At 43.8% G+C, this 20,485-nt stretch overlaps 1 protein-coding gene across 2 annotated transcripts; it reads left to right on the top strand.

Moving 5' to 3' along the window:
* The first annotated feature begins 579 nt into the window (after positions 1-579).
* On the top strand, positions 580-19,691 carry golgb1 (golgin B1). 2 transcript variants are annotated; one of them, XM_071502958.1, is made up of 20 exons: positions 580-708; positions 2,264-2,342; positions 2,755-2,946; positions 3,060-3,173; positions 3,362-3,526; positions 3,631-3,753; positions 4,542-4,655; positions 4,929-5,634; positions 5,739-5,815; positions 6,870-6,930; positions 7,828-12,880; positions 12,967-13,378; positions 13,497-13,730; positions 13,818-14,654; positions 14,818-15,011; positions 15,114-15,273; positions 15,805-15,905; positions 15,996-16,067; positions 16,982-17,072; positions 17,184-19,691. In XM_071502958.1, exons 2-20 carry the CDS (start codon positions 2,274-2,276, stop codon positions 17,319-17,321), a joined length of 8,913 nt encoding a protein of 2,970 aa, XP_071359059.1. In that variant the 5' UTR covers positions 580-708; positions 2,264-2,273; the 3' UTR covers positions 17,322-19,691. The 2 variants fall into 2 exon arrangements, with proteins under 2 accessions (XP_071359059.1, XP_071359058.1); XM_071502957.1 differs by having other exon boundaries at positions 3,359-3,526.
* The last annotated feature ends 794 nt before the right edge of the window (positions 19,692-20,485 follow it).

Below are 20,485 nucleotides of genomic sequence, written 5' to 3'. Positions count from 1 at the left end.
CATATTCAGTTTCCAAAAGTTAACTCCTTCAGCTTCAGTCTCTACTGTTTGCTGCTGTCACATATTGGCTTTTTTTTGTCAATATAACACTCTCAGATAAAGTTATAATAAACATGAAGTCACTGTGGCTCCATATTAGAGCTCAGGCAGATCTCCCTGCTCCCACCAGTGACACTTTTCCTCTTCCCCCAGTGCAGATGTCTGTAGATGGAGTCAAAAGCTGACACCGTGTAGCGTGCAAACAGGCTGGTCCACCTCACAGCCTCCACCATCCACTGCACGGTGCGCCCCACAAAGGCCACAAACACTGTGGTGTAGTGGGCGAGCAGCAGCAGACTCCTCCCCAGCTGCCTGCCATGGTTAATGATCAGGTTGACTCTTTGGTCATGTCCTGCCATCGTTATACTTCCTTCTGTGTTGTTCCAGATGGTGAAGGGTCACAATTATATGTATTCTTAGCTCAAGAGCTCATTTTTCGTTTTTTTTAAAAAAAAACTGTATATATTTATGCAGATGTTCCCTAGAAAGGAGGAGACGCTTGGAAATTCGCAGACGGTCCCTTAGATACGCAGACCCCGGCTTGTCCAATCAGTGCAGAGGAAGTTTTGTTTCCGGGAATGTTTGGTGATGTGGCTATGCTCAGCAATCCATCCGAGGAAAAATATCAAATAAAAACCAGATACGTTTACCTGGGAAGCACTCGCACAGGTGAGTCAAAGGTCCTTTCTTTTAAAAAACACACCACACCTAGGGCTGCACCTCAGAGCTGTCATGCACTGAACAGAAAAACTCAGCGAAGCAGGTTTTAAAGAAGCTCTCCTTATTTACGAGTTATTTGCGTTAGCCAGCTAAGCTAACTCAACTGTATCGTGGAAACTACAGTCAAGAGCAAGCAGCGGATGTTTTCATCAGGCATCCTGTTCACGCCACCGCTTCTTAATCTTCAAATATGTCTAATGTGCTTTGAAGGTATAGGTGTCCAGACGTTAGGAAAGTTTGCCGTCCATTTTCGCGTTAGCTAGGTATAATCTTTGCTGTTCACAAAAAGAGTGACGCAGCCGCAGTGGAGTGTCCGGCAGGTTCGGAAAGACTCGGCTCTGTTCGGCCCGGCGTGGAGAAAAGAGGTTAGGGGTCTCTGACAATGTGTTGCTTTCGACATGGGGCAAAAAGCTATAAATGTAATATTTGTATAGCTGCATCCAGCGGTTATATTAATGACTGGTTAATCTGCATATTATTTTCTCAATTAACTGAGTAATTATTTGGCCTATAAAATTCAGATTCAGTTTCTTAGAATCCAAAGTGATGATAGAAAATTACACCAAAAAAACCTTAAGATATTCACTTTATTACCATATAAAACAAAATGTTCATGATTGATTGATATTGGTATTATTGCATGACAAATTACATAAAAAATACTCACTTATTAACATAGTTGCCCATTATCCTTCTCTTGATTGACTAATTCTTTAATTGATTGATTGAATTGGTAATGCCATTAAACTGACTGAATCTCACCACAAGCGGTTGTGCTTCCAGTCATCACTCACATTTCAAGTTTTCAGGATTTCTCATCCATGTTGTCTTAAAAGTTGATATTAAAAAAAAAAACATTCTTGACCTTGACAATCTCAATCCAGTCTCAAATCAAAACAAATTTTAAAATCTCAGCCTCTACAATTTCATGGCAACTGGGGAAACTCCATCTCCAGAGGAAGACAGAAGGTACTGAAGGGACTTTGTAGTGTTTTGTTTCAAAGGTCAATAAGGAACTGTCAATTTCAAATCTATAAAACGGTTTAATGTAACCAGCTGCTGCTTGCATGCAGACAAAAGAGAGATAAATATCCTTGGGACTGTGTGTATATTCACATCTTTGAAGGACGTGTCATTCAGCATCAGCGTCAGGCAACACTTCGAGCTGTTCTTGTTGAGGACATTGTGAAAGGTCAAGTGTACATATCCTACATCAGACACCATGCAATTCCAACATAAGACAGGTTTAACTGTAGGCGGCGCTTATGCTTCTATAAATAACTGTGAATTTATGCCTACAGCTAAAAATATTCTGAGGCTGAACATTGATGGAGGACACTGGAGAAAGTTGTCGGCTGCAGAAGGGTTTTGAAAAATAGGTCTAACAATTCCACCATAAACAGAATAAGGCTTGTGCAGGTGCAGCAGAGGAATGGTTCATGCGTCAGAAATTTCTCTAGTCTGCGCTGAAGCCTCTAACCTTGGTTTTTTCCTCCTCTCACAGTGCCATCTTTATGTTAAGCCGTCTGGCCACAGTCCTCCAGGAGCTCTCTGGAGAAGAGGGCCCAGATGGAGACCCACAGGTGAGAGGGGAGCGCATAAATTACAACAAATTATGACAAACAGTCTTGGCAACCGTGTCCCCGGCTTTTAAATAACTACATGTTGATTGTATGTCTGGTCAAATTTGAAAGAGGGGGATTTTGGGAAATGTCTGCTTGCGTTTCATCTTTGAAATCAAGACAAGATGAGATCTCATGGCAGAACAGAAAATCTTTATGCAAAAATGTGTGAGTATGTGATACGAGATATATAAGATTTGCATAGCCAATAGCTCAATGTATCATGTTGGTGTCACTCTTCTAACACAGGCTTTCTGTCAAAGCATTTGAAGGTGAAAATAAACCTGATGCACTGCACTTATGATGCTGTTTTTCCGGCTGAGCAGGACCAACCATGATGAATAAACTGACCTTTTTTTGTGTCCTTGTGTAGGGTATGCTGGTGCCTCAGCTCCCTGCCGATGAGGGCCAGGCTCCAGTGGAGTCTGAGGTACCTGAGGAGGCCATGGAGAGGCTGGCTCACCTGGAACAACTGGTGGTCCAGCTGAAGGAGCTCATTCGAGACAAAGACACGCAGCTTGTCCAAAAGGACACCGAGCTGGCCAACAAAGATGCACAGCTCAAGGTAAATAATCCTGTGTGTGTGTGTGTTTGCTATAGACACTTTGCTCCAAAGTGTGTCAACATCTTCTGTGACTGAGAACCAATGCTTTAGTTTTTTTTTCTTCATAACCACAGAGTGAAAAGGAAGAAGCCGAGGCTCGATTCACCAAACTCAAACTGCAGGCCAAAGCTAAGATGGCTTCCCTCAACAAACAGATAACTGATTTGAAGGGATCAGGAGGAGACACAGTGAGTTTGACTGAGGCAGAAATAGTCCGTGTTGTGCTTGTAGGATTTTTACAGATCACCCTCCAGTTGCTTTTAACAAAAAAGATCTTATGCAGAATAAAACATGCAGCCTGTTAGCCACAGACTAATGATAAAAATCAAGCTGTTTGTGTTTTATCTGATTTGAACATGTGTTTTGTCTACAGCAGAGCCCTGACAGCTCTTTCACAGGAGCTGGTGCTGCAGTCGAGGAGGAGCTCCAAGAACTGAAGAACAAGCTGAGTGAGGAGGAGGCCAACAGCAGGGAGCTGAAACAACGACTCCAGGCCACCGAACAGCTTCTTCAAGAGAAGGAATCTGTCCATTCTGAACAGGTGACATAGCTGTAATCACATGTAGTCCCACTCTGTGAACAGTGACTTCAAATACCCTGAGAAAAAAAGTGCGATCTGGATGATTTGCTGTGTTTTGGTTTCAGCTGCAGAAGCTGCAGGCCGTGGTCTGTGAGAAGGACGTGCGTTTCCAGGAGCAGATCCAAAAACATGAAGAGGAGCTGATGAGGGTCACAACGCAGTCTCAGAATGACGGCGAGCTTCAGCAGGTACAAGATCCCGCAGTTTGTCAATATAACTGACCCCTTAATGTATGGTCTATTCGTTTATAGTTGACCCATTTAATAACAATTATTGTCATTATCTATTTATCTACTTTTTATTACCAGAAATAACTGATTATTTATTTGATCAAAAAATGCATCATAATTTTCAAGAACTCCAATGTTAAAATTTTAACTAACCAACAGTAAAAATCCCAAATATTCAGTGTACTATATACACATTTGAAAAAAAGCTGGAACTAGTTTATATAAATTTAGATATTTATACCTAAACAATTACTTAAATTATTAATACATTATTTAAATTGTTGCAGATTAATTTTCTATTGGTCATTTGAGTTCTTGTTGATTGTTTGAAACAGTACAAGTTCTCTAGTTCTGCAAAATTATCCTGTAAGGCAATACGATAAAATCAAATCAAATTAATTTATATAGGTCAAATCCACAATTAGGCCCCAGAGCACTACACTCCCTCGATTAGGGCAAAAGTACTTTTAACAGAAAAAGGGGAGAAACCTAAAATAGCCCATGGACCACAACTGAACACTTTTATTTTGAAAATGATCAAGGTTAAAGATAGGAATGACCCACTCTTAAATTAAACGTCAGTGTCTGTCAAATAACTGAAATTTGCCTCAGTTCATTTCAAGCGGACCAACACAAAAATGTTTCAATTTATCAAGCAATGGAAGAGTAGATAACTGCCACACTTCAAATATACATTTACAAGTCTAAACACTCATGTGGTTTCATTGTTATTTCATTCTTCCCAGGCCCTCCATGCAGCCCAGAGGCGCTGTGAAGAGCTTGAAGAGGCCTTAAAATCTCGCTCCGAGGTGCTGGAAATGCTGCAGCAGGAGGTGAACAGTGCTGATCAACAAAAGCAGGTAAAGCAGATCCTGTTGGACCAGATGCCAGTTTAGCACCTTCTTAAAGAATGTTGTTTTACAGATTGTTGATCCACATGTTGCCAGATATTAACAGAGTCTCCACTTGGAAGGAAAACTCCCTCTGTACAATGAAAAGAAAACTGTTCAAACAAAACGCACCTCAGATCTCGATGGCACGTCATTATTATGCATTGTTTGGCTGAGCCACACAACACACACCCACTCATATCCTCTTTTTCACTCTCTCTGCCTCACCCTCTGTGTGCTCAGATCCTGACTGCTCAGTTCCGGCAGATGGAGCAGGAGCTGGCCGAGGCCGTGAAGCTGAGGGAGGAGGAGAGGCAGCAGTGGGCCGAGCAGACCAGCAGAACCGATGTAGAGCTTGCAGCTCTCCGAACCAGCCTGGAGGCTCTGGAGGGAGAGAGAGCGGAGGTGGTGGCGAGGCAGGAGAGCGAGCTGGTCTCCCTGAGAGAGGCTGAGCATGTTAGTCAGGAGGCTCTGGAGAAAGAGAAGATGGAAGTTGCCAGACTGGAGAGAGAACTGGCTCTGACGAGAGAGGCCGAGCTCGCAGCCGTCCAAGCGAGCCATGATGCTTCAGAGAGAGACAGGACAGAGATAGCTCGGCTTGAAAGTGAACTTGCATCTATGAGAGAGGCAGCCGTTCATGCCACCGAGGATGCCTCAGAGAGGGAGAAGTCGGAAGTTGATAGATTAGAAGGAGAGCTGACTTTGCTTAAAGAGGAGCAGGAAGATGCCAAGAAGAAGAGTGAGACTCTGGTTGAAGTTTGGAGACATTTGCAAGCTCTGGCTCTAGATGATGTGCAAGCAGCAGAGGAAAGCTCCGTCCCCGCCGACCCGTCCCTGCTCCTGGACACTGTGCAGTCGATTGAGACTGAGCTGACGAGGCTGAAAGACAAACAGAGTGAGAGTGAGGAACGTTGTGCAGAGCTCACCCACACCATGGAAACCCTTCAGGGTAAAAGCATTTCTCTGGTTGTTTGTGGGCTTCAATGTGGTGATGTCAAAACTTAAGCTTTCCATCAAGGTACTGATGTTTTAATATGATGGTCTGATTTTCAGAACAACTTGACAGAAAAACCACAGACCAGGAGGAGGCTGCTGCCAAGATCCAGCTGTTGGAGCAGCAAATTGTAACGGTCAGTTTACACACAATCAGTGACTGGATCCATGATCTGGATTATCTGTCTTATCTTCATGCTAAATAAAGAAATGAAATTGTTACATCTGATCCACAGGCTTTTGCATTTGCACCTGGTGTTAATAAGCTTTCACATGTTCTCCATTCTGCCTCCATTGTGATCACATCTCAATACGCAAATTAATCTGGCGTTCTGGATCCATTTACAACTTGCATTAACATGCATTTTTCCTTATCCAGATATAATGTCCAGTTATAGATTCTATATTAGTGTCCTTAAACACAAAGTGCTTCAGTTTTGGCAATTATTACTTGCTTAACCTCAGCTGTAAGCACCTTGTTTCACATGAGTTATAAACTTCAAAAGGCAGTCTTAAATAAGCTCCATGATACTTGAAAAGCTTTATCGTCTCTGCAAAGCTTAAACTTCAAAGTTTCTCTGTGCCTTTGTAGTGAGTTTCTCTTATGCTGTGTCTCTGTTTATATGATTAAAAAGGTGTTGAAGTGGAAGATGTGGGGCTGGAAGCTTAGTTTAAGCTGAGGTATAAAAAGTAAAAGCAGCACTTAATACTTTCTCTTCAAAGTCAAAACAGCTATGTCATCTCAAATTTTTCTTATATATTAAAACACAATTTGCAGAGTCACCTTTTATTTAGAGAGCAGGGCAGTGTGACTGGTCATATCCACCTGGTTCAGGGTCACAGCCGATGTCTGGACAGGTGATCCCGGTCAGTCTCAGACAGGACAGAAGCTGGGTCACACAGTAGACAGACAGCGCTGTGACTCGTTGTGAGGAAGTGAGTCTAATCCCCTCTGCAGTGATCCACTGTTATGACTGACTGTCTGAGCCGACCTTCACCTCACACTGCAGCCGTATATGCTGCTGCTGATATAGATTTAAATTAAAACAGCAGTCGTTCAGGCTGTATACAGCTTTTGAAAACAATTGTTTCCCTCTTCTTCTTGCACATGATTCTTCTCTAGTAAATCACAACAGCTTTCAGTCGTGTCTATTTTCAGAGGATGGTCACAGTTTTGTTTCTTTCTTTCAGTTGACTGAAAGAGAGGATGTGACTGAACTGCCAGCACAGGATTCAACTGAAGCTGAAAAAGGTACAAACAATAAGATTCACACGTTATATGGGAACAGAATCAAACATCAGTGTCCTCACACACACAGTAAAGACCTTCATGCAGCTCCAAAACAAATGTACAGACAAACAAATATTCATTTGTGGTTTTTATATCATTATAAAAATGAATCATTCTGAATTTGGACTGAGAGTCAGACAAAACATGACACTGAAGATCTTCTTGGCTTGGACCAATAATCGGTCATTAGGTAAAAGGATGAGCAGGTTAATCTGTAATGAAAGTTGCAGCACTATGATGCTTCGCTATAGATTAAACTATTCAGCTGTTTAAGAAATTAGAATGAGCTCCACCGCTGTTGGCTGCAACATTAATCCCTACACACTGTTGCATCAAAAATTATAATCCAGTTATATGGTATATGTGTATTATTCTGAAATGCAATCTGCATGATGAGTATTTTTGCCTTTGGTGCTTTTATTTGGTAGTATTGCAGCTTTTACATAAAAATAATTGTCATTAGAATTATTTAATAATGTAATGAAGGTAAAATGAGCATTATTTTGATAATTATACTAATATTTGCAGGATAGAAATTTCAACTCAATCTCTTAAAATCACTCTGGGTCTGTTTCCAGGAGAGATTTTGCCTGGTTGAGTATTGATTCTCTGTTTGACAGACTATGTTAACCATCTGAACTTTGAACACTAATATATCCCACTAGCAGAACGCACCAGTTATTGATGTGTTTGTTCTTAGACTGAGATAATAATTCACTGGCCAGAACAGATGGCTCTGAGATTTCATTCTTGAGATTAGTTTCTTCAGATTTGCCACTGGTTCTGTAAATTATATGTTAAAACGATATATTTTTTATATGTACAGTAAAAACTGTTTCATTATTGTCTCTTCCTCAGCACACATACTGGCACTGGAGCAGCAGCTATTAGAAAAAGACAATGAGCTGGTGGCCTTGAGAGAATCCCTCAGATTGGCTAAAGATCAGAGCTCCAGTGAGGTCACATCAAGTGAAACACATGATCAGACTCCAAACCAGGATCAGGATGCTAGAACAGCCCCCCATGACTCTGCAGCTCTTCCTGACCTAATAGAGGACACACAAGAAGAAGAGACCACCTTAGTGGCTGAGGACACCTCGGCCCTTTCCATTTCTGCTGATAATGAGAGCAGTCCAGAGCTTATTGGACACCAGTGTGAGTCCCCAGAAGAATCCAAAGGGACCTCCTCGGACGAAATGGTTGCCAGTAGTGATTCAGAGGTGGCCCACAGCAGCTGGACCCTCCTGGAAGCTGTGAATCAAGATGGAGGCCAGGAGTGGCCCTCCATCCTGCAGGACTTTGGCCAGCTGCAGATGCAGTCATGGGAGGCGACGAGCATGGAGCAGGAAACCTCCACAGTCCAAGTTGAGTCCTCTTCTGTCATCATCCGAGAGACAGTTCAGGTTCATGTAACCCAGCAGAGCTCTTCCTCCACAGACGCTAACATGCCCTCTGGCCAGGTGTTTGCTCAGGCCTTAGCCGAGGAGCTCCAGAAGAGGTACAGTGAACTTTTGGCTGAGCTACAGCGGCTCAGAGAGGCAGCTGCAGAGTCACAGGAGAAAATCAAAAGTCTGGAAGAAGAAACACAGTCTCTCACTGCTGCTAAAGAGGAGGCAGAGTCCCAGGCCAGTAACTTTGCAGAGGAGCTTAAGTCAATCAGAGTGGAATTGGACGAGGTTTCCCAGCAAAGCAGCTCAGTGGTGGAGAAGCACAGTGTTGAAGTGCAGCTCCTAGAAGAACAGATCGACATTTTGAGCACTGAAAGTAAAGCCAAGGAGCAGAAAATCCAGAACCTGCAGAGCAACTTGGAAACAACCCACCGAGCTCTCTCTGAGCAGGAGGGTCAGGCCAGGATGCTGAGTGCTCAGCTGGAGGACAGAGAACTTCTCTCCTCAGAGCTGGAAAGGAAGCTGCAAGATATGGAGAACAGCATGTTGGAGTATTCCCAGACTTCAGATCTAAATAATGAGTCTTTGTCAAAGAAGGATTCAGAGATCAGTGAGCTACAGCTTCGTCTCAGCCAGAAAGAGCAAGAGATGGTGGACCTCAATGACAGCATGTCTGCGAAACTCCTTCAAGTAGAAGAAGAGAAGGTCCAGATCGACCGTGAAGTCAATAAACTGAAGGAGCAGGTAGTGGAACTTGAGAAAGTGAGAGATGAGAAAAAGGAAGCAAGCTTTGAAGACTCAGCTGCTCAGGTGGATGATGAACTTAGTAGTTTACGAAAGGAGAAAGGAGTGCTGGAAACACAACTGACAAACACAAAGAAGAAGCTTCAGGCTGCGCTCGTGCAGCGCAAAGAGCTCATGAAGAAGGTTGCTGATTTTGAGGCAGAAGGAAAAAAATGGAAAGAGCAAGATGAATTAGCAAAGGGAGAAACTCCTGCAAATGTTCCAGAGGTAGAAAAAAATGGAGGACATGAGATTCAAGAAATGGAGGCTAAAGTCCTGGAGCTGGAGCAAGCTTTAAGATCCAAAGAGGAGACGGTTGAAACTCTGGAGCAGAAAATTAGCCAACAGGATCAAGTCATTGCTGAGACGCTTGCCCTGAATAGAAAGCTCAGCGAAGAAGCCGAAAACACATCGGACGTTTCTTCTGAAACAACTGCGTTACAGTCCCAAGTGGCCACTCTCGAAGCAGAGTGTGAAACACTTCAGAGGAAGGTTCAGGAGGCTCAAGAGTCTCGCAAAGAAACCATCCGCAAAGCAAAAGAGAAAGACCGACACCACCGCGAGCAGCTGAAGCAGCAGAAGGAAGAATACAGCGAGCTGATGGAGCGCTTTGAGGAGCAGAGCGGGGAAAGAGAAGTCCTTCTTAATAAGCTGAGAGAGTTGGAAGAAAAAGTGAGCACTGAGAGAGAGGAGCTGTCTCATCAAGAGAACAAACAAGCAGCTGAACATTTGGAGAAGCAAGCAGCAGTAGGTGATTGGGTCCAGGAGGACTGGGTGGACTTTGCCACATCTGAGCCAGATTCATCACAACCACAAACAAGTGATCCGGTTCAGCCGTCTGACATCCGCTCTGCTCAACTGGAGGAATCTCTGAAAGCTCTCAGAGGGGAGATCCAGACCGTGCGGGAGGCGAACACGGAGCTGGAGAAGCAGCTGCAGGAAACTCAGGCCAGTCTGTCACTGAAGGAGGCTGAAGTTCTGGATTTGGGCAAAGAGCTACAAGCACTGAGAGAAAAGGAAAAACAGATTGATGCTCTCTCAGAGGAAATTAATGACCTTAGAGAAAAGTATCACCAAGCTGAGTCTTATGCAGAAACACTAAAAGCAGAGATGGCAGCATCTGCAGATTCCTCATCCTCCATTGAAACTCTACAGGCTGAGGTCAAAGACTTCAAGCAGTTCCTCGATGACAAAAACCAGGAGATAATGGAGCTCAGTCAGCAGCTCAGTGAGCAGACCTCTCTCATACACTCAATGCAGGATACGGTGTCTCAGAAGGATAAATTAATAGCTTCTTTACAGGAAGAATTAAAGGTTGAGCAGGAAAAAGCCCAGAGGTTAGAGGTTGAGGTTCCACAGAAGCAAGAGGAAGAGAAAGACGGCGAGGCAAAGATTCAGCAGCTTCAGCGGAAGCTTCAGGCTGCGCTGATCTCCCGCAAAGAGGCCCTCAAAGAAAACAAGACCCAGAAGGAGCAACTAGCCTCAGCTGAGAAGCTCGTCGCTGAGCTTCAGCAGAAAATGGAGTCAGCAGAAGACGAGCTGGAGAAGCTGCGAGCAGAAAGACTTAAACTGATCGATGAGGTGGATCGAATGTTAGTGGAGAACCAAAGCCTTGGGTCATCCTGTGAGAGCCTCAAACTGGCCATGGAGGGGATACTGAATGAGAAAGATGCTTGTAAGAGGGAAGTGGAGTTGGCAAAAGAAGAGGCCGCCAGGGTGAGCAGAGAGTGGGAGGAAAAGGTTCAAGGCATGAAGGATGAGTACGAGACTTTGCTCAAGTCCTACGAAAACGTGAGCGATGAGGCAGAGCGAGTGAGGCGAGTCCTGGAAGCTGCCCGACAGGAGAGGCAGGAGTTAGCGGCCAGAGTGAGGACGCATGAGGCTGCACGCCAAGAGGCGGAGAGGCAGGCGGAGGAGGCGCAGAAAGAGGTGGATTCAGTGAAAGACAAGATGAGAAAATTTGCCAAAACAAAGCAGCAGAAGATAATGGAGTTAGAGGAGGAGAATGAGAGACTGAGAGAGATGCAGGAGAAGTCTGGAGTGAAACGAGAGGACAAGACTCTCAAAGCTGAGGCTGAAAGACTTCAAGAAGAGCTGGGGGCTTTGAAAGCTGAGCTGGACGCTACAGCGGCAGAGAGAGACTCTTTAGGGCAGCAGATTGAACAACTGAGGGAACAACTTGCCCAAATGGGAGAGAAAGAGGAGAGTGAAATTCAAGCGGCTCCACTTGGTTCTGCAGCTGTTGTGGAAGAGGTTGTCGCTGCCAAGAAATCTGGCATAATCATGACCAAAGCAGAACCTGTCGAGAGTCAATATGAGGACAAAGAAAAACCCTTCACTCAAGAAGAGATTCCAAACGACCAAATAGTTGCAGTGTCTGCACCAGAAACACATTTGCAGCCCACAGAGGAGAAAGAAAAAGAAGAAATGACTGAAAGTGCTCAAAGTTTATTAGAGGATAAAATGAAAGAGATGGAGGCAGCTGTTAACACAGAGAGAGGACTGTGGCAGGAACGGGAGGCTGAGCTCAAAGATGCGCTGGCCTCTCTTGAGCAAGACCTGCAGGAAAGTAAAGAGAAGCTGGCCTCTCTGGAGAAGTGCCTGCAAGAGAGCAAAGAGAGAGAGAAGAGCCTGATCGAAGAGGGTTCGAAGAGGGAAACTCAGTTCAAAGAACTCCTCAAAGGCCTTGAATCTGAGAAAGATAACCTGGAGGAACGTCTGATGAACCAGCTGGCCCAGCTCAATGGGAGCATCGCCGGTTACCAGCAAGAGACGGCAGACAACCGGGAGCACCTGGCTGAGGTGCAGCGGCAGGTGGAGAGGTTGGAGAGGGAGCGAGCTGAACTCGAGGCCGAGGCTCAGAGCGAGAGGGACCGGGCGTCCAGACTGGAAGAGGACATGAGGCAAGCCCAGAGAGAACGAGCTGAGGCTGAAGCAGAGTCTGGAAAGCAGAGGGAGCTGGAGCAGCAGCTGAGGTCTGCTCAGAGGGTCAAAGAAGGCAGCCAGAGCAGAGCGCGGCAGCTGGAGGAGCTGCTGAGGGAGAAGCAGCTGGAGGTGCGGCAGCTGCAGAAGGACAGCATCCAGTACCAGGAGAGGATCAGTGAGTTGGGGAGGGAAGCTAAGGCGCTGCAGCTAGGCCACGATGAGCTCAACAAAAAACTAGAACAATCCCAGCTGCAGACTTCCAAAACTCTAGAGGACCTGAAAAGGACTGAGGCAGAGCTGGTCAGCTGTAAATCTCAACTGGATGAGGTCCAGAAACTTTTAAGTGAGGCCTTAGCTGAGAAAACAACCTTAGAGCAGAGTGTCCAGCAGAAAGAGGCCTCGATGAAAGCTGAGGCAGAGCAGACCCTGGACTCTGTGAGATTCAGGCTGGGAGCTGAACTGAAGGAGATGGAGCTGAGGCTGGAGGAGGCCTACAGAGAGCGGGAAAAGGAAGAGGAGGCCACCCTGGAGGCCAGAGAGATGGCAGAGGGAGCTGAGAGGCGAGCCCAGGAGATGCAAGCCCGCCTAGATGAGTCTCTGGCCAGGTTAGCTGCCTTCTCACGCTGCATGTCCTCACTGCAAGATGACCGGGACAGAGTTTTGGACGAGGCTCGCCAGTGGGAGACTCGCTTTAATGATGCTCTGCAGGGTAAGGAGGCTGAAGTCCGGGAGGCTGAAACACGGGCCAAGGAGGTGGCAGAACAGCTTCAGAAGGAAACTGCACTGAAAGAGGAACTTGAGCTTTCTGTGGACAGGTAAAAACCTTCTTTCTGTATGTGTCTTATTTCACTGTCTCAGCTTTTTAGCTCAAAACTCACAAGATTGTTTGTTTTTTTTTCAGACTAGAGAAAGCAGACAAAGACTGGCAGCTGAGACTGGAAGAAGAGGAAAAGAAAGTCGCAGAAAGTCAAGCTGCCCTCAAGGAGGAGAGGAGCAAGCTCCAAGAAACCATAGCTGAGTTGCAGTCTGCACAGAAAGAAGTCTGTGCGCTTACAGATGAGCTGGAGGGTGTTCGTCACAGAGTCCAGGCTCTGGAGGAGGCTGTAGGTCGGCTGCAGGGTGAAGTCGACCAGGCCAGGACTGAGCTGAGGGAGCGGGAGGCAGAGGAGAGACGGCTGTGTCTGAACGTGGAGCAGCTGGAGACAGACCTGAGGTCCTCCAAGGCCCTGACGGAGAGTCTGCAGACTGAGTTACATGAGAAGGAAAGGAGAGAAGTGGAAATGCTGGGGGAGAAGGAGCACGCTGTCGCTCAGGTATTAACACTTGTTAATTTACAGCACATACTATGTATTGTTTTTCCTTTTCATCTATGTGTAATTAGAGAGCAAATAGCAGCTATATTCTTCACCATTCACGTGTTTTATTTCCCAGGCTGCTGATGAGGCCAGAAAGGAGGCTGACAGCCGGGCACAAGAAGCTGAGGGGGAGCTGGAGCAGAGAAGAGGAGAAGTGCGGGATCTGGAAGAAAAACTGCGAAAAGCAGAGGAAGAGAGCAACAACCGAAAAACCAAACTGGACTCTTTCATGAAGGCCATGAGCTCCCTGCAGGATGACAGAGACAGAGTCCTTAACATGTACAAACAGCTGGAGGAGAAACACCTGCAGGTAATGTACAAAAAATATGACTGGCTTTAAAGTGTGAATTACTTGTTTTTTAGTGGCCAATATAATATTTATGTTATCTCATGCCAGGTGATGATGGAGAAGGATGGTCTGATCCAAGAGGCGGCGGGGGAGAACAACAGCCTGAAGGAAGAGCTGCGCTCTCTACTGGTCCAGAGAGACGACCTGTACGCTGAAAAGGCCAAGCTGTCTGCTCAGCTTCACGGCTATCGTGATGAACTTAACCAGGTCCTGAGCATGAAGGACTCCCAACACAAACAGCTTCTGGCAGGACAGAGAAAGCAAATCACCTCTCTAGAGAGGGAACGTGAGGAATTGGAAAGTCAGTTAAAGAGTATCAGCAGAGCCAGAGAGACAGAAGTAGAAGCAGTGAGAGTGGAGAGGGAGACTCTTAGTCAGGCTGCTGACAGTCAAATGACATCACAGGTGACAGATGCTCCTGGTGCAGAGGTGGAGAAGCTGAGGGAGCAGCTGCAGGCAGCAAGAGAGCAAGTGGAGGCTTTAGAGGACAGCTTATCAAGGGAGAGACAGGAGCAGGACAGCAAGAGCAAAGAGCTAGCTGAGCTGCGATGGGAGGGAGGCGTGATGCGGACAGAGTCTGAGAGTGCTCAGGAGAGGGTGGCGGAGCTGGCCCGAGACCTGCTGGCCGTGGAGCAGAAGCTGCTAGAGGAGAAAGAAGCGAGTGCGCAGCTGAGAGCAGAGAACCAGTCATTTGCTAAAGCCATGGCCTCCCTCCAGGAGAGCAGGGATGAGGCTGAAAACAAAGCGCAGGAACTGAGCCTGAAGCTGGAAGAGATGAGCAAGGCAGGTGGCCACACAGCTCACAGCAGCCCCAGAGGCTCCACTGGAGAAGTGTGGGGCCTGAAAAACGCACTACAAGCCCTTCAAAATGACAGAGAGAGGCTGGTGAGTGAGGGATCTGACAATAAATGGAGATATTTTAGTCCTAAACACAGATATTACCAGTGTTCTTACAAAAATCATAGATAGAAATATGTCTGGTTCTAGTCCTGAATTTTCATAGATCTCTATTACAAGATATATTTTGTATTTCCTTCTTTTTGTGCAGCTGGAGCAGCTTCAGGCACAAACGTCTGAGCTCAAGAAGCAGAAGTCGGAGCTGGCTCGGCTGGGAGCAGGAGAGCTGATTAAAGTCAGCCAGGAGCTGTTTGAGGAGAAGAAGAAGAACGAAGACATGCTGGGTGTCATAACGCAGCTGGAGAACGTGGTGCAAATGGGCAAGCAGGAAATAGAGACACTCAGGTGAGTCACACTGCGGACATTTTGTCATTTTACTCTGGCTTCAACAAAGCAAAATGACCAAAGGAGCCTTGGATTTACTGCCTGTCTTGTGTTTTGTTTCAGGCTGGAGCGTATCGACTGGATGGCTCAAGCAGAGCAGCTGAAGCAGCAGACCCTGGCCACGCTCTCAGAGAGGGACCATCATGTGCGACAACTCTCCGCTATGCTGGAGGAAGCTCGCACTCACAAGCCCAAACTTCAGCAGGAACACTATCAGAGAGAGGTGGGGGGCAATCATTTGCTTAAAGGAAAAGAATAGATGGTGTTGATAGTGACATTGCTAGTTATTCCTAAACTGTTTACCTCTTTATATGAGAGCTTGTTGCAGCCTTTGGACATGAGTTATGAGCAGTTGAAGCAAAGAGGAGTTTTCCATCTTAATTTAATTTTTATGATTTTTAGAGGCCAGAAGAGGGAAGAAGTACCTGGTATTTCACCAAGGCTTTCCTTATATCCCGTAAATCTAAATTTACTCCAGAGACTCTTCATATTTATCTTCTTTTGGGGAGTTCTGACCCCTAGGTTGGGAACCACTGCTTTCAGCATTTGTGTTATTCTTTCGTTTACAGTTTCAGGCCATGTTGCATATTGTGCATGAATAATTGGCTCTGAAGTGCTGTTAGAAGTATTTTGGTTTGACCCAGAACTTTGGTTTGCTGAAGACATCATAAAAACTATAAAATCAGTGAGACAAGGAAATAAGGATGTTGCATTTAACATGAATTATATCCACAATGTCGTCATCTTCCCACAGGGCACAGAGAAGGTGGACAGTCCTCCTGGAGCCCCACAGGAGCGGAGCAGCCTGCTAGACAGCCACACCTACATAGCTGAGGTCAAAGAGTTACAGCGGAGGTACGATGTAGATCAAACATCAGCAGGGTTTTTAAACTGGCAGGACGTGGCTTGCAGATTATTTACTTATCTTTACCTCCTTTGCATCAGGTTAGATGAAGAGACGCAGCAGAGGATGGCTGCTGAGGAACAGCTGGTGGCCACACAGGACAGACTCAAACGGTATGAAATATGACACAAGATAAAACTTTATTGTTCCCATGCAGGGAACACAAACCTGCTATATGCAGTATTTTTTATATTAACAATGGATTAAATGACTGTGTGTAATGTGATAGTTGTGACAAAACCCACAGAGACTACAGTCCCACTCAGCTCTATAGAGCTTTTAAGTGACATTCAGCTCTTAATTTTGGTTTCTAGCCCACTTTACTTTTACTATTTTGGTTCGGTCGCACCTCCCTCATCAAAGCTGTTTCCAGGCAGCTGTTTTTAGCAAAAAAAGCTCAGATGAACCCTCTATACACTGCCTGCTCTCTCAACTCGCTGGGGAAGAAAGAGGAGCATTTAGCAGCTAAGGAGCCTGATATTTCCCTCAGGAGTTGTTTGTTTGAGCTAAAATGAGAATGAATAAAGGACTTAGATTTGTCAGCTGGACACAAACACGAATCCTAATGTTGTTCCATGTCTGCTGGGTGTGCATAATAAATAACTACAACTTGAAAGGTGATGATATGTCAGTGGTTTGTTAGTAACCAAGTAAAACTAGAATATTTAATACATCATTTATAACAAAAATCACAAATGGTACAATAAACTCCATAAATACACAGTATACATGACAAGACTACTAGCGATGATTTTAGGCTCCAGTTAGTTTGTGTTCCACATTGTATTATGTTCTTCTTCTTCATATTAATGTTATTAGAGATATTGATTATTAAATTGGCCTTGATTAAATGTTTCTAATCATATGTTGTTGAGACTAAAGATCATATTTGGTGGAAACAGTTGGGAAACTGTGCTGTCAGATGCTTTTTCTTGACTATAATTCATCTTGTCCCTTTATATCTCTGATGAATTTGTTTAATCAACAGAATCTGACAGTGAACATCCGTTTTTATTTTCATTATCAGTCACAGTCAGGCTAAATGGCACTTTGCACAAGAAGGGGATCACTCAGAGACTGCTGTTTTTATCGAGCCGCCGGAAGGAGCTGTCACTCGGGTAAGCTTCCTCTAATGTCCTGCACCGGCTTATTTGTCATCTTTAATAACTGTAATAATAAAGACTCGTGAGCTGAATGTTTCCTGCGACCTTGTTTTTCTTCTCGTGCAGATTCGGAGAGGTGGCCCGGGTTTGATGCGGATGCTCCGAGTGGCGTTCTGCTCTCGCCAGCGCACCCCTCTGCTGCTCAGCCTCTATCTGCTCACTGTGCACGTCCTGCTGCTGCTGTGTCTGGGCGGATACCTCTGAAACGAGCTCCCTTTGACAAAGCTGCCAGATAAGAGACATTAGAAAGAGAGGAGGGGAAAGAAAATGGAAATGTGACACAGACCTAACCCAAGCCATCAATATGTTTTATATTGTTACACATAATAAATTACACACACACACACACTTTGCACTTTATGTGACTTAAACTGTTAGCCAAAGTATATAGATTTATGTAGGGAGCTGTTGTCATTAATTTTAATCATTTTCGTCTTGTATGACTTTGAGTGTGTATGACAGGTTTTTCCAAGCAGAGAGGACATAAGGGACAAACTTTTAATTTTCCTCCTTTGCTTTTTCCTGTGTTTTAAGGGAAAAAAAGACAGAAAAAGATGATTCATAATCAAATATTTTGGTAGATGGTGCTCTTCATGTGCCTTTAGATTCGGATATAAAAGGGTTGCTTTGCTTTACTTTAAAGTAAAATTTGGATGTTTTTAGGAAATGTCCAAAATGAGAGTATAACCGTGTTACTGTTGGACAGATGAAACTGATACCTCTGTCTGTCTGTTAAATATAAGGCTAGCTTACTTAGCTTAGCACAAAGATTGGAAACAGGGGAAATGGTTTACCTGGCTCAGTGAAATGGAAACAGAAAAGCATGTCTGAATCTCACTAATTAGCACTTAATGTCTAATTTGTGTGATCTGTACAAGAACCAAAGTGTAAAACAACAATTCACCAGCCTGGCCGTTTCCCCCCAGTGGTGGAAAGTAACTAAGTTCATTTACTCAAGCACTGGAGATACATGTTGTTTACTTAGTATTTCTATTTTATGCCATTTTATACTTCTCAGCCTCTCAGAGGTAAATATTGTAAACATTCAGCTATCAGCTTTAGCTAGACGTTGCATCAAAGACTGAGATTTTAAATGAAAAACCTATAAAAAGACATTATTTTCTGAGATTAAACCAGTTGTTCCAAACTTTTCTTTGCAAAAGAGAAGGGTTCTTCTGTCATATTTTTCAGATGTCTGTTGTTGAGAGATTTTCCTGATGGTTTCATGTAAAAAACAGTTTGAGGCCCAAACAGGAACATTAACCACAATTTCACTGAGAACAGCAAAGATCAGATTTGTATATCAGAACTTTTCAGTCTTATCAGTTTTTTCCTGGCCCCTCCCATTAATTATGTCAGGACCCCTCAAAATTGTCTTTTGACCCTTTGGAGAGGCCAGACCCCTACGTAGGGAACCACTGGACTAAACTAACTGACTGTATATAAAGTAGTTAAAACCAGCTCCATCTGGAGCAGCTGCAACAGTAAAATGCTACTTTAACACTGATGCATCGGTATTAGCCATCTAATAATGTCAGATATCATCAGATATCAGTCGCAGGAGAATGGATACTTTTACTTTTGATACTTGCAGTACATTCTGCTGGTAATACTTGTGTACTTTTAAATGAGCTGTGTACTCCTTCCACCAGTGGTTTTCCATCTTTGTGCTAAGCTAACTGTAGCCTCATATTTAATAGACAAACAGAGTGTGGTGTGGGTCTCCTCATCTATCTCTCACCAGAAAGGGAATGAGTTTATTTCCCAAAATGTTGAACTTTTCTTTTAAGATGGCTTGAGGTTCAGGACGTGCTGTTATAGTCCAGTCTCTTCCTCCTCTACTTGTTTCAAAAACGGAGCACAGTGCAATTTCTGTTCTTATACATTCCTATTGTGTGTTTTCATTTCCTTTTACTTTCCTCTTCTATAAATCACATGATTTGTACATATGTACCTGTATCGTGTGTCGGCTGGATGCGGGTCTTCCTCTTTCATATCCAGTGAGATTCCCTGTCCATGCTTCTGGTGCACAGGTTTAGGTTGCTGTTTAGTTTTTATGGCAGATGAAGTTGCCTTAATGTGCAATGTACCCACAGTGTGGATTCATTCCAGAGGAGGAAGACTGCTGTTTGAAAACGATATCCATCCCATTATAGACTACTCTGATGTAGCATAATTTATTGATCTTAAGTTGAAAAGGTTAAACTGTCCACTATCTACACTCTTGTTGGATCACTTTACTCTGTTATCACCTTCTTTTAAATTAATGTTCTTCACATCTCACACACGTACTTCAGCTGTAAATAACTGTTTAAAAGGGCTGTATAGAAAAATGAAATGTAATTAAAGTGTTGGTGGTTTAGATCAGGGACCGATCAAACATTAATTATTTACTCATTTACGTGTCTAGAAAAAACAGACAGTGGGACTGTTTTTTTTTTAAAACTTATATTAAGACTTTTGTTTACTGCTTATTTGGACTAAGTTAATTTTAATTTCAATCCAGCAAATGATAAACACTGTTTCTTTTTCTTTTGTCTGTGAAACACTTAAGAATAAATGGGTTATCATTAATTACTGATTTTGCATTTTAAACAAACGCTCATGAAAGAACATCCTGTCAGTCTGACCACTCTTTTGGTCGTCACAACTTCTGAAAGTTAATGTGAAGCTCAGGTTCATACCAGTCAGATGAAATAATGACATACTGTAACATTTTGAAACACACACAATTAAATGCTGATCTTTAAAACAACACAATGCTTCTCTTCATGGGAGAAAGAGTTAGATTATATTATATTAATATATATTAAAACACTACCACTTTTAAAGCTTTGATATTTGTAGGTTTAATTGAGATCTGGGTGGAAGCTGTTTGCTTAAAGTCTAGATTAGAATTTGATGTATAAATTTTAGGTTTTCACTCAGTTTTGAGTGGTTTGGACTACACAATAATTAAAGGTTTTGCAACAATAAGAGCTCGTAGCACAGAATGAAAAAAAATCTATGGTGTGAACTGCTGCCAGTCAGTGTTATTAGTGAGAATGGAAGTGAAAATAGTAAAGGGCCACACAAAGTTGTAAGTTCACCAAAAACAGCTTCAGGTGGAGATAGTGTCTTTCAAATTTTCATGCAGGATGTGAAATTTTCTGGAGGGAAATGACTCACATTAAGTAGTTACTGACATGTGACTACACCTACTAGAATCAGGTTTCATTGATATTTTTAGTTAATTGTTATTTGTCCAGATAATTTGACCTGAGCTGTGACTTACATCTGAACACACACAAGAAATAACATTTTAAAATGCTTTCCTTACATGAAACAGGCCAAATTTTTAATTAGGAATTTACTTTATGTCCTGTTAC

This window comes from Trachinotus anak, unplaced genomic scaffold, assembly GCF_046630095.1.
Source record: "Trachinotus anak isolate AG129_WGS33_773 ecotype Australia unplaced genomic scaffold, CSIRO_AGI_Tana_v1 ptg000018l, whole genome shotgun sequence".
In the NCBI taxonomy this organism is placed as follows: domain Eukaryota; kingdom Metazoa; phylum Chordata; class Actinopteri; order Carangiformes; family Carangidae; genus Trachinotus; species Trachinotus anak.
This window is presented reverse-complemented; position numbering and strand designations above follow the sequence as displayed.

Excerpts from the sequence above, each read along its gene's own strand:
- golgb1 (XM_071502957.1), top strand. The coding sequence starts at position 2,274 with ATGTTAAGCCGTCTGGCCACAGTCCTCCAGGAGCTCTCTGGAGAAGAG. Across the intron at positions 3,754-4,541 it reads ATGACGGCGAGCTTCAGCAG|GCCCTCCATGCAGCCCAGAG; the intron begins GTACAAGATCCC and ends CATTCTTCCCAG. Across the intron at positions 15,012-15,113 it reads CAGGAAATAGAGACACTCAG|GCTGGAGCGTATCGACTGGA; the intron begins GTGAGTCACACT and ends GTTTTGTTTCAG.